The sequence below is a fragment of the Chrysemys picta genome, chromosome 19, assembly GCF_011386835.1.
Source record: "Chrysemys picta bellii isolate R12L10 chromosome 19, ASM1138683v2, whole genome shotgun sequence".
Taxonomy (NCBI): Eukaryota; Metazoa; Chordata; order Testudines; family Emydidae; genus Chrysemys; species Chrysemys picta.
Genome location: NC_088809.1, coordinates 1396543 through 1408376, shown reverse-complemented (window position 1 = coordinate 1408376; position 11834 = coordinate 1396543). Strand labels below are relative to the sequence as shown.

Sequence of the window (11834 nt, the reverse complement as noted above, 5' to 3'; positions counted from 1 at the left end):
GGGAGAGGAAGTGGGATCCCTGTCAGAGCAGGGCCCGCTGCCTTCCCCACCACCGCCTCCTCTCCCTGCGTTGACAGCCCCCCTTCCTTGGCAGGAGAGCGCTTCCCTGCCTGGGGTTCTGTAGCTAGTACGCAGCCTTGCTGATCTTAGCGTTCCCAGGGCTCCTGCTAACTGCGCATGCATGAACCCAGCAAGGCTGGGCTGACCTAATTTCCACTCAGAGGCAGCTCCCGCTCTTGGTGTCCTAGATTCTCAGTTCCTTGCTCCTCAGATCTAACTTCCAGTGCTCCTTTCTGAGGGTGAGAGCCTCCTGTAGAGGCGGTAGCTTGAGGCCGCTTTCTCCTTGGCCACCCTGGCTCTTGGGGGTGGTGTGAGAGATTCCCAGGGCCAAGCAGTAGTGTGGTGATGTGGAAATGCAGCCTGGCCTGGGTGAGAAGGGGAAGCAGTCTGGTGGTGGGAGCATGCAGAAGAGATAGACCACACAGCTGGGACTAATCTCCTGTCACTGTCCCTCTGGCCAGCAAATGGTCTTGCAGAGCCTCCTGCCCTGTCTCCAGCAATGTATGGGGGGAGCATGCATGCTGGGCCTTCCCTGAGCACAGATCTGTGAGAAAGGGCTTACTTTGAAAACCTCTTTCTATTTCACTCAAAAGTTGATTCCTCCCCCCCTGTCAAACATCTGCAGGATCTCCCTGCCTTGCAAGCTTGAGGGAAGCCCTGAGTTGGACATAACCTCATGCTGGCTCCTATGGGCCGTGCTACCCTCTGCCCTGGACACATGGGTTGTAGCTGCAGGGGTCTATTGATTTCCTCCCAGGGCAGAGCTGTGACTTCACTTCCCATAATGTGCCCAAAAGCATCTGTATGGAAACAAACCCCTGCTCTGGTTTTTAATGGCTTCACTCCCTGGGGCTGTCCCCGCCTCTGGGCTGGGTGGCAGGGTCACCTTGCCTGTCTCTTCAGCCGTGGAACAGCTGCAGCTAGGGGAGTATGTGAGGTGCTCACTTCCCTCTCCTCCCCCTCCTGTATTCAGCTTAAAGGACAGGTCTGATAAACAGCAGTGTCTGAACAACTGCGCTCCAGTGCCTAGACCCCCTGCCTCGGAGACTAGTACCTGCTGCACCCCCCACCTCTGCTGCTCCTCAGCCCCCTGTCCTGGAAAATTAGCCCTGCTGTGTCCATTTGAGCTGCGGGGCGGGGTACAGAGCTGATGTGCCCAGACCTCTTCTGCTGCTTAGGGAGACAGAGCAGGGAGGTAGGATTTCACTCCCTGTGAAGGCTGAGTTGGCCTTCAAGGGCACGGTGGCAGCCTGCCCCTCCACCACCTCTACCTCCCTCTCAGAATTGTACTCCCCTTCTGACCCACCTCTGTGCCCCACGGTGCTGCACACTACCCTGGGCCCCACAGAGCCCCTTCTGCCCTACCTAGGACAGCAAGTAGAGAGACCCATTTTCATCTTCGAGCCTAGGAGCTGCTGTAGGGCACCGGCTGCAGCTCTAGAGGAAGGTGGAGGCCCTGTGCTGTATGTGGGGCTGTGAGATGCCTGACTGGCCAATGGCTGGCTCCTGGCTCAGGTCTGCAGCATCAGGGAGAAGCTGTGAATCTTGGTGGGGAAGAGCTCTTCTCCCCCCCCCCCCCCTCACCCGGCTAAGCCGCGCTGGGCAGTGCGTGCCAGGCAGGGCGTACGCCTCTAAACTTCCCATTTGCTAAGAGGAGCCATTCAGGGCTGAACAATGGGAGACAAGCTTGGCAGTGGTTGCTGGAAGGGGGGAAGGCAGGGTCGGCCTGGCAGCTACTGAGGGGGGCCCACTGGGGGCCTGGCCAGCAAAGGACAGAGTGATTGCCTGGCCTCCCGGCCTTGGGTGCCAGGGCCCTTTGAGTGCGAGGGCCTCAGGCCCCTCCGTGGGTATTCTGCAGAGATGCCCTGGCAGCCAGGCCCCGTACTCCCTCCCTGCTTGTCACGTACTGGGTCATGTGCTTTGGCCTGCCAGGGTGCTGGAGCGCACAAGTGTTCTCCAGCCAGGCCCTGGCTCTCCCAGTGGGTGCAGCAGTGCCTGAGACCCAGCCATGGCACAGGTACCAGGGCAGGGAATGCCTGAGATGGCCCTCTGCTCCCAACTTGGGCATGGCCCCCTGCCCCCCCCTTGGGCACAGCCCCCCTGCTCTCCCCTTGGGCACTGCCCCATTGCTCCCTTGGGCATGGCCCCCTGCTCCCCCCTTGGGCACAGCCCCCTGCTCCCCCCTTGGGCACTGCCCCATTGCCCCCTTGGGCACTGCCCCATGGCCCCCTGCCCCCCCTTGGGCACTGCCCCATTGCTCCCTTGGGCATGGCCCATGGCCCCCTGCCCCCCCTTGGGAGCCCCCCGGCGCTGCGGGCCGGGCGGGGCGGGGCTGAGTCACCGGGCCCCGCCCGCCGGAGTCACGTAGCTCTGCGGCACTTGCTCCAGCCTCATTTACCGGCGCCCGAGCCGCGCAGCCCGCAGAGCCGCAGCGCCAGCACCGGAGAGAGCCGAGCCCAGCTGCCGGTAAGGGCCGCCCAGGACCCGGCCCCGGAGATGGGGCGGCTCGAGGAGCGGGGCTGCGGGCTTGGGAGGGTTGCTGGGGGGGCAGTGCGGGGAAGGATGCTGGGGGGGCTGGTTGTTTGGGGGGGCCGGTGGGGGGAAGGATGCTGGGGAGGCCGGTGGGGAGGTTGCTGGGGGGCAGTGCGGGGAAGGAGGCTGGGGGGGCTGGTTGTTTGGGGGGCCGGTGGGGGGGAAGGATGCTGGGGAGGCCGGTGGGGAGGTTGCTGGGGGGCAGTGCGGGGAAGGTGGCTGGGGGGGCTGGTTGTTTGGGGGGGCCGGTGGGGGGGAAGGATGCTGGGGAGGCCGGTGGGGAGGTTGCTGGGGGGCAGTGCGGGGAAGGAGGCTGGGGGGGCTGGTTGTTTGGGGGGGCCGGTGGGGGGGAAGGATGATGGGGAGGCGGGTGGGGCGTGTGGGGAAGGATACTGGGGAGCTGCTGGCTTGGGGAGGCTGGTGGGGGGGTTGCTGGGGGGGGCAGTGCGGGGAAGGAGGCTGGGGGGCTGGTTGTTTGAGGGGGCCGGTGGGGGGAAGGATGCTGGGGAGGCCGGTGGGTGGGGTTGCTGGGGGGCAATGTGGGGAAGGAGGCTGGGGGGGCTGGTTGTTTGGGGGGGCCGGTGGCTTGGGGAGGCTGGTGGGGAGGTTGCTGGGGGGGCAGTGCGGGGAAGGAGGCTGGGGGGGCCGGTGGCTCTCAGGGCCAGGGGGTTGCTGGGGGCCTTTGCTCAGAGGCCACCTGCTGACACCAGCGGAGTGCACCCAGATGCCCAGAAGGTACCAGGGTCCGTGGTGACTCCCAAGCGGCCGAGTTCCATGCTTGGCATGTGCTGTCCCCCTGGCAAACCCTGGTGCCAGGCTCAGCGGACAGGCTGGGGACCCTGGCTCATGCCGCTCTCTGGAGGGTCCATCCGGCTCCGGGAGCAGGGGGCTTGGCCCCAGCTGGCTGCAGAGTGACACCCCAGCAGCAGCGTAGCCGCAGAGCCCAGCTGACAAGCCTGCCTGGGCGCTGGGAGGGAGCAGACTGGCTCTTGGCATTAACCGGCCTTAGCTGGCTTATGTGGTGCATTGCAGGCTTGTGCCGACCAGCCAGTCCCCGCTCGCAGGGTTCCTATGGGCCGCACGTGGGCTTCATGGGCGCCAGCGAAGGGCTGCTCTCTGCTGGAGCAGCATTTCTGGGGGTTGCAGGGGAAGGCGGCTGCATGCCCTGGGGGCCCCTGTAACCCTGTGACTGGGCCTCCATGGGGGTTACAGGGACCTTGAACTGGACTCATGCTATTACGCTCCCTTCTCCCCGGGTTTGAGCTCGGGGCTCCTGTTTCTGGCTCTGCCTCAGTCTGGCTTTGCGTGTGAGCGAATGGCTGTCCCCGGCCGGCTGATACGCGGCCCCTGGCCTGGAGCACAAGAGCTGGTGCGAGGGCTGGGCTGGGGTTTTCCCGCACCTGCTCTGATTGTGGTGACCCAGGGCTGTGACCAGAGACTGCCCAATGCTCTGTGCAGGGGCGGGGGTGGCCCATCTCCCCTGCTTGTCGTGCCAGGAGCACCGTGGACTGGTCTCTCATGCTGGCTCTAGACGTGCGCAGCAGAGCCCTGAGATGGCTGCGGGGAGGGGGAGGAGCAGGTGCTACACGAGGCTGGGCCCGTGCCCGTGGTGGCAGCACTGCACGTTGGGGCCTGCATGCCTGCCTGTTATGTAACGGGCCCCATGCGAGTTAGGACAATCGGTGGATGGGTTCGGCCTTTTGTCTGGGGGACAATTCAGAGAGAAGCCTCTGGCCAGACGGCTGCTGACGGAGGCAGGGTGGCAAGCGGCTGCTTCCCCGTGCTTGGTGTGCCGACCCAGCTGTACCACAGCTGCGGCGGGAGGGGATGGGACGGGCTTTCCCCCCGCCCTCCCCTGCTCCCAAGGATGCCAGGCTGGGGGTCTCGGCTGGTTTTGGGAGCCCGGATGGGCTCAATTCCCTGACTGGTCGGGGGAGAGGGTAGCCAAGGGGTCACTCCAGACTTGGTGCCCCTGCATTGGGGGGGGGCACTGGGTTTAGCAAATGACCTTGGAGTTTTGGAAGCAGCAACACTGCAGTGTTTGGGCGGCAGCCTTCTGCGGTGGTTTGAGATGGGGCGGGCAGGTGCTCCCAGCCAGCTCTCTGTCCACGCTGCTCCCTACACAGCGCCTCTGGGGGAAGGCTGGGACTGGCACAAACATACACCCCACCCCCCCAACACTCCTGCATGGAGAGCCGGGCCTGGAGTAGGTGAGCTGCGGCAGTGCCTCCTGGTGGGCAAGTGGGTGTAGGGAAGCTACTGAAGAGGGTCATGGCACATACTGACCAGTGGGGAAGGCAGTTGAGTGCTCTCAGTCCTGGGTGGGGGAACCAGGACTCTGCCTTAGTGGCAGAGGTGAAGACTTCCATCTGTCCCTGCTCCCTAGAGCAGGGGGAGGGTTAACTCCTTCCTCGCCCTGGTTTAGGAGACTATCCGTAACGATGACGCACCAGTATCCCGCGCTCTCGGCTGAGCAGAAGAAGGAGCTGTCTGACATCGCGCTGCGAATCGTGGCCCCGGGCAAGGGGATCCTGGCAGCGGATGAGTCCGTAGGTTGGTCTGAATAAGTCATTGTTGGGCAGAATGACCCCGTTGGGCTCCTGCAATCCCCAGGGCTGGTCTCGGGTCCAGCTGGGAGTTTGGCCTCGCACATCAGTGACGGGTAGCGCCGAGGTTCTAGAAATGGCGCTGAGCTGGCAGCTCCACCACTGACATCCTAGGCTCGAGCACAGCTAGCTCAGGAAGAAAACCGTGTGTGTTGTGCTGCGCTGGCTCCCTCTGTGCAGCTCCTGCTGCAATCTCTGGCCCCAACGACGTTCGTGATCCCAGAGTCCAAGGGTCACGCCGAGGGGTCCTGGATTGGGGTGGCCCAGGGATCACTGGGGGGTTGTTTATCTCCCCTCCCCAAATGGTGATGTTCCCTTCAGAACCACGACAGCCTTTGCGCCTGCTGCTCCTTCCTGGCTGTTCGCAGAGCTACAGCCTGAAAGTTGTTCCCTGCTCTGGTGTCCCAGGCAGTGCTGCCCCCACGTGCCACTTGCTCCCCTGGCATCAGGTGTGGGTGGTGGCTGGCACTTGGTGGCTCAACGGCAAATCCTATGTTCCTCCGGGCTCCCCTTTCCCCCAGGAAAACTCATCCTATGTGTCATCCATGCTCCCCTCTGTCCTTGCAGGAAGCATGGCCAAGCGCCTGAACCAGATTGGGGTGGAGAACACAGAGGAGAACCGCCGGCTCTACCGCCAGATCTTGTTCAGTGCCGACAACCGGGTGAAGAAGTGCATCGGAGGTGTCATCTTCTTCCACGAGACCATGTACCAGCAGGGGGACGACGGCACCCCCTTCGTCAGGATGATCAAAGACAAGGGCATCGTGGTGGGCATCAAGGTGAGTGGCTGGGGGCTGCCGGGTGGGTGGTGCCGGGGCACCTGTGCCCCACGGTAGCCGATGCCGTAGTGCAGCAGGCCCTGTGTGCCGGGACGTTGCTGCCCAGGGGGTGTCTGGACTCAGCAGGGAGGTGCACTAGCTGCTCACCCTGACAGCTCAGAGGCTTTGCTCCCGTTGTCATGGCTTCCTGCTGGTTGCCATGGCTTCCCTCAGCTCAGGCAGGGGCTGCTTTCCCAGACACTGAGGCTCCTGTCCTGTTCCCCGGGCATGTGTCTGGGTTTCCAGCCAGTCCCAGGGCTCTGCGGTCTCGCCTCACCTGTGCCCTGCCGTTCCCTTTGCAGGTGGACAAGGGCGTTGTGCCTCTGGCTGGGACTGATGGAGAAACCACGACCCAAGGTATGCGACAGCTGCTCCGTGAGTGGGCTGGGGGAGCTGAGCTCTGTAATGCTGAACAAACCCTCAGGCCTGTCTGAAAACGGTGGCGATTCCCCACCTTGGTGGGTGGAGCTGGGGCAGCTGCCACGTGCCCTCAGCATGGGGATTCCCACCTGCCCGGGGAATGGCTGGCACCAGAGGGCGGGTGGGGTCCGGAGGCCGCAGCTGAGCCTGGCTGAGGGTAGCTGTGTGTTGGGGCAGGTCTGGACGGGCTGTCCGAGCGCTGTGCCCAGTACAAGAAGGACGGTGCGGACTTTGCCAAGTGGCGCTGCGTGCTGAAGATCAGTGAGAACACCCCCTCGGCCCTCGCCATCATGGAGAACGCCAATGTCCTGGCCCGCTACGCCAGCATCTGCCAGCAGGTGAGGGCAGCGCGGTGGGGCACCGGCCTGAGGCTCTGTGCGGTGGAGCCGAGTGTTGCACGGACTGTGCCAACAGTACGCGCTGTGCGGTGCAGGGCCGTGCCCCAGGTAGCTTCCACTCGTGTCACACGCGGACCCCATCCCCCCTGCGGGCTCTTCTCCCCCCATGTTCAGCACTGAGCAGCCCCTGTGGCACAGGGGCTTGCCTGGGGGAGCCAGGAGGCCTCTGGCTGGCAGGCCAGGCGCTCAGTCCCTAGGGCAGTGAGGTGTCCCCGGCACCAGCTGAGGGGTGGTTTTGGATGGCACCTTTCCCATGGATTTCAGGGCCCAGTTGCGTTACGCGCTCCGTGGGTCTGCTAGACCCAGCTGCGGGGCCCCTCTCTGACCAGGGAATGTGTGCGCTGGTGCCAGGGGGTGAAACCTTGGCGAGGCCGTTGTCCTGCTCTCCCCATCGTCCCCTGCAGAGCACCCTTGGGTGGGGAGGCCTGTCTGGCACGTCCTTCCCGTTCTGCCACGCAGGGTGCTACCCGTAACACCTTCCCATTGCAGAACGGCATCGTGCCCATTGTGGAACCAGAGATCCTCCCCGATGGAGACCATGACCTGAAGCGCTGCCAGTATGTGACTGAGAAGGTGAGCCCTGCCCCAGCAGTGCCAGGGGCGTTGGGGGGCATGGCACACAGCGAGACCAGGGGAAGGGTACCCACCCCAGCCGCTGTTCTGCGTGCCCCGTTATCCCCCACGCAGGCCACCCGGCACTCAGAGGGCTCTGCAGTCTTAACTGCCGCCCTGATGGGCAGAAGGCGCCATGCTGGGATGTCACCACTGCACTCCAGGCCCTGCCCTGCACCTGGCACTGGGGCATGTGGGACGTCCCCAGCAGCTTCTTGGGCTCCGGGCAGGGCTGGGGGGAGACCTGGGGGCTGGGCTCCCCGGGGTGCAGAGCAGATGTGGGAGCTCAGCGCTTGCTGCCTTGCTTTCAGGTGCTGGCGGCCGTGTACAAGGCCCTGAGCGACCATCACATCTACCTGGAGGGCACGCTACTGAAACCCAACATGGTCACCCCGGGGCATGCCTGCCCAACCAAGTACAGCGCCGAGGAGATCGCCATGGCCACGGTGACAGCGCTGCGCCGCACCGTGCCTCCCGCCGTCCCAGGTAGCCAGGGCACAGAGCAGCTGCCTTTGAGCTCCCCACCCCCACGTGCTGGAGTCTAGCTGGGCTGACGTGTGTCGCTTGGTCCGGGGGTGTCCCTGCCTGGGGAGGGAGCTCTCTGCATCCCGGCCACTGCTGGGACAGCCGCGCTCAAGCTGTAGCACCCTCGTCCGCTGGCAGAGCAGGGTGTGAGAGGCTGTCTACACTGCAGCGGCACAGCTGCACCCGTGGAGCACTGTGTGGACAGAAGCAGTGTCTGTTGCTGTGGTAAATGGCCCCCTTGAGGCGGTCGCTCGGGCGAGTGAGGAATCCTTGGTGCCCTGGGCGACGGAGCTAGGTCGATTTGATTTGTAAGCGTAGGCCAGGCCCGGCTCTCTCAGCTTGTGGGTGCTGCACAGTCTGCTCTGCAGTGGAGGTTCGGGCTGTGCAGGAGGTGGGGTGTGGGGGGCTCTAGGTGTCCACACATCTGGGTTTGAGCCCAGGATGGGCGCTGAACCCCTCCCTCAATGTCCTGGCCTTGTTTTCAGGTGTCACCTTCCTTTCTGGGGGGCAGAGTGAGGAGGAAGCTTCCATTAACCTGAACGCCATCAACAACTGTCCCCTGGCCCGGCCCTGGGCTCTGACCTTCTCCTACGGACGTGCCCTGCAAGCCTCGGCACTCAACGCCTGGCGCGGCCAGAGGGAGAACGAGAGCTCTGCCACCGATGCGTTTATGAAGCGTGCCGAGGTACTGAGCTGGAGGTCGGGGTGTGCTGCGAAGGGTCCTTTCCCCGGTTCCCTGCCCTGGAAACTCCTGGGCAGCAAGGACCAGGAAGTGCCCTGCCCCAAGCCTGAGGGCGTCGCGGTGAAAGATCTGCTTGGCCACTTTCAATCTAAAGCTTCCTGAAATTGTCCATTCAAGCCCCTGTGTCCAGGAAAGTGTTGGGATGAGCCCAGTGTGTCCTGGCAGGGCTGGCCAGAGCCAGCCCTGGCTGCTGGGAGATACCAGCAGGGAGTACATGTGTATTGCGTGCCTGGAATCTCCAGTTGTCACCGAGTGGGGGGAGACCAGGCCCTGCACCCCCGGCTTACTGCGATTCACCGTGACTCTCAGCCAACCAGTAAAACAGAAGGCTTATTTAGATGCCAGGGACACAGTCCGAGACAGGTCTTGCAGGTACAGACAACAGGATCCCCTCAGTCAGGTCCATCTTGGGGGGGCCAGGGAGGCCAGAACCCTGTCTGGGCTCGCCTTCATTTTCCCAGCCAGCTCCAAACTCTCCAGCCCCTCCTCTGGCCTTTGTCTCTTTCCCGGGCCAGGAGGTCACCTGATCTTTGTTCCCCAACACCTTCAGTTGGCACCTTTGCAGAGGAAGGGCCCAGGCCATCAGTTGCCAGGAGACAGGGTGTCGGCAATTCTCTGTGCAGACAGCATCACACTGGCCCCCTAGGGCTCTGCAACAATCACACACCCCTAGACACTGGAGAAATGCATAGGGAAAACTGAGGCACTCACAGAAAATATTAAGAACATTCCCACTTCGTCACACCACGTCTAGGCTAAAATGGCATCTGGCGCACGTGGTGAAGAGAGCAGTGACTACGGGAATGGTGTGGCACTTGGTATGATTCCTAGCCAGTCTCCTGTTGTGCTGGGGGGTGGAGGGTGCCAGGGCCATGGCTGGGGGCACAGCCAGTGACGAGGATGCTAACTGGTCTCTCCCTGTGTCGTAGGTGAACAGTCTGGCTGCTCTTGGCAAGTACGAGGGCAGCGGAGACGACTCTGATGCTGCTGGGCAGTCTCTCTACGTGGCTAACCATGCCTACTGAGCCCTGGCTCGGAGCCCCCGGGCGGGCTTTCCAGCCCCACTGACCAACCAGTCTCCCACTCTGCCACGTTCCATATCAGCCACAAGTCACCCCCAGCTTTCTACTGTAGCCACCGACAGGAGCCAAGTAGTCGCCTCTGGTGCAGGGGAGAGGAAGGGAGGAACAAGCCCCACCTGGATGTACTGCCCCAGTCTCGTGTTTTCTTTCAATTGCTGCTGACTTTGTGCCTGTGAAAGAGGAGGGAGAGGTGCCCCGACAGAGGCTCCCGGGAGGGACTGGCCAGACAGTGCAGGCTGCAGACCCCATCCCTTCCCCTTTAATTCTCCAGTTCTCCTTAAAGGGTATTGTTTAGAGGTGGGAGAGGAGCTAGGCTGGCAGGAGGTGGGGAGGGGCGATGTCCCCTGGGCCCATGCCTGGCTCTGGGGCAGGAGACCCCTGTTCCCAAGGGGTTTTTGTGTGCAGGAAGCGTTCCGTTTTGTTGGTGCCCCAGTGCCTGTTCTCCGCCTGCCCTGTGTGGTCTCAAGGCCCTGGCCGTGTGGGACCCCAAGCTGCATTAGACTGCACTGTGGTGTGAAGCTGTAGCTTTGCAGTTCTGATTGTGTGCTCCCCGCCCCGTAGTGCCGCGCCTCTGCTGCCACCGCTCTGTGTCTGCTGAGTTGGGTGTGAGCAGCCGATGGTAGGGGAGCCAGTTCCTGCCGTGTGTTGTGTTCCCCATATGCACCTGATGTACCAAATAGTCTAACAAATAAATCATAGAGAAAGTGACAAGCGACTGCTACTTCCATCTGGGGGTAGGGATGGGGATTAGCTGCTTTCTCTCCCGGGGGGGAGAGGGGGGGGTCTATTTAACATGGGTATTCTGAGTTGGGGTGAAGAAGACAAAGTAGCTGCTTCCAGCCACGCACTCTGGAGTGACAAACCCACATGGAGACTTCTTCCAAATCCAGCCCTTCTCCTCCCAAAGCTCCTCAGGTCCAGGTCTCTGCTGTCCATTACAAACTTCCTCTCCACATCCCCCTACTGCTTCAGCTGGACACGGGTGCTTTCCTCCCTTCCTCTGCTGAACTGTCTTATGCTGCTAAACAGCTCCCACGTTCCACCCCAGAGGTGGCTGTGCTTCAGTAGTGGGTGAAGCTCCTCCATTGATTGCCCCGGCTAGCGATACCGACCTCTCGCTGTGTGCTCAGTTCAGTAGAACTTGTCCAGCCCTGTGCAAGGAAGGCAGCTGCTGCCCTCCCGTAGGGGTGGAGTGTGGCCTACTGCACAACTGTAGTAAAACAAGACTGGGGGGTTCAGCTAAGATTCCTCTGGAGCTGTTGTGGTAGCATGTGAGCCATCCCCATTCCTAGTGCAAGGCCTGCCCGTTGCATGGACTACAGGCGTGCTCCTCTGTGGTAGAGCTGTAATGTTGTCCTGTTCGGTTGGTGTTTTCCTTAGCCAACCACCACCGTCTCTTGACCTGGCTGAAGATGACTCACTGCTCCTTAAGGGACTGAATCTTCCTGATTTCTGTCATGGGTAAAGTGCCATTTCCACCAAGGGAATTAGTGTTAACTCTCCGGTGTCACAGGGCTCTTGCCAATTTCACCTGCCTACAGGAATGGTAGCTGTGTTGTACAGGTGGGGAAACGGAGGCAGAAAGGTCAAATGCCTCCTTCCTACAAGGTCTGAGTAGCAGTTATGGAGAGAAGTGGGGCCAGCCCTTGACTAGGCCTGGGTCCCCGTCCTGTGCTCTGCTCAGGTTTCCTGGACCGAGAATCCCCTTGCAGGAAAGCAGTCAGTGAGGCACTGATACTGGATTATGAGTTAATTAGGAGGGTTGGGGGGAGGTGTGCAGTGCCTGATGCTGGGGGACGGAGGGGGGGACACTAGCAAGGGGAGGGAGAGTTGCAGTGACCGGGTCAGGGTGTGTGTGCAGTGCCTGGGTGAGTGTGCGGTGCCCAGGGCTTGGGGGGGGGGTGTCCAGTGCTCGGTGTGGGGGAGGGCAGTGTGTGTGTGCAGTGCCTGGGGCTGGGGTGCAGTGAAGTGACTATGGTGGGGGAAGGGCACAGTATCCAATGCCAGGGAGGGTGGGGTGTGGGTGCAGTGACTGGGGC

General features: G+C 62.4%; 1 protein-coding gene across 1 annotated transcript; it reads left to right on the top strand.

The window, feature by feature from the left end:
- The first annotated feature begins 2391 nt into the window (after positions 1–2391).
- On the top strand, positions 2392–10503 carry ALDOC (aldolase, fructose-bisphosphate C). Its single transcript, XM_065573077.1, has 9 exons — positions 2392–2526; positions 5018–5145; positions 5766–5977; positions 6319–6373; positions 6614–6774; positions 7324–7407; positions 7758–7932; positions 8457–8656; positions 9643–10503. The coding sequence occupies exons 2-9, from the start codon at positions 5034–5036 to the stop codon at positions 9736–9738; spliced, it is 1095 nt and encodes a 364-aa protein (XP_065429149.1). The 5' UTR covers positions 2392–2526; positions 5018–5033; the 3' UTR covers positions 9739–10503.
- Positions 10504–11834: the final 1331 nt, after the last annotated feature.

Coding starts and splice junctions, on each gene's coding strand:
- ALDOC (XM_065573077.1), top strand. CDS start 5,034: ATGACGCACCAGTATCCCGCGCTCTCGGCTGAGCAGAAGAAGGAGCTG. Junction 7,933..8,456: donor CGTGCCTCCCGCCGTCCCAG/GTAGCCAGGGCA, acceptor CCTTGTTTTCAG/GTGTCACCTTCCTTTCTGGG. Junction 8,657..9,642: donor CGTTTATGAAGCGTGCCGAG/GTACTGAGCTGG, acceptor CCTGTGTCGTAG/GTGAACAGTCTGGCTGCTCT.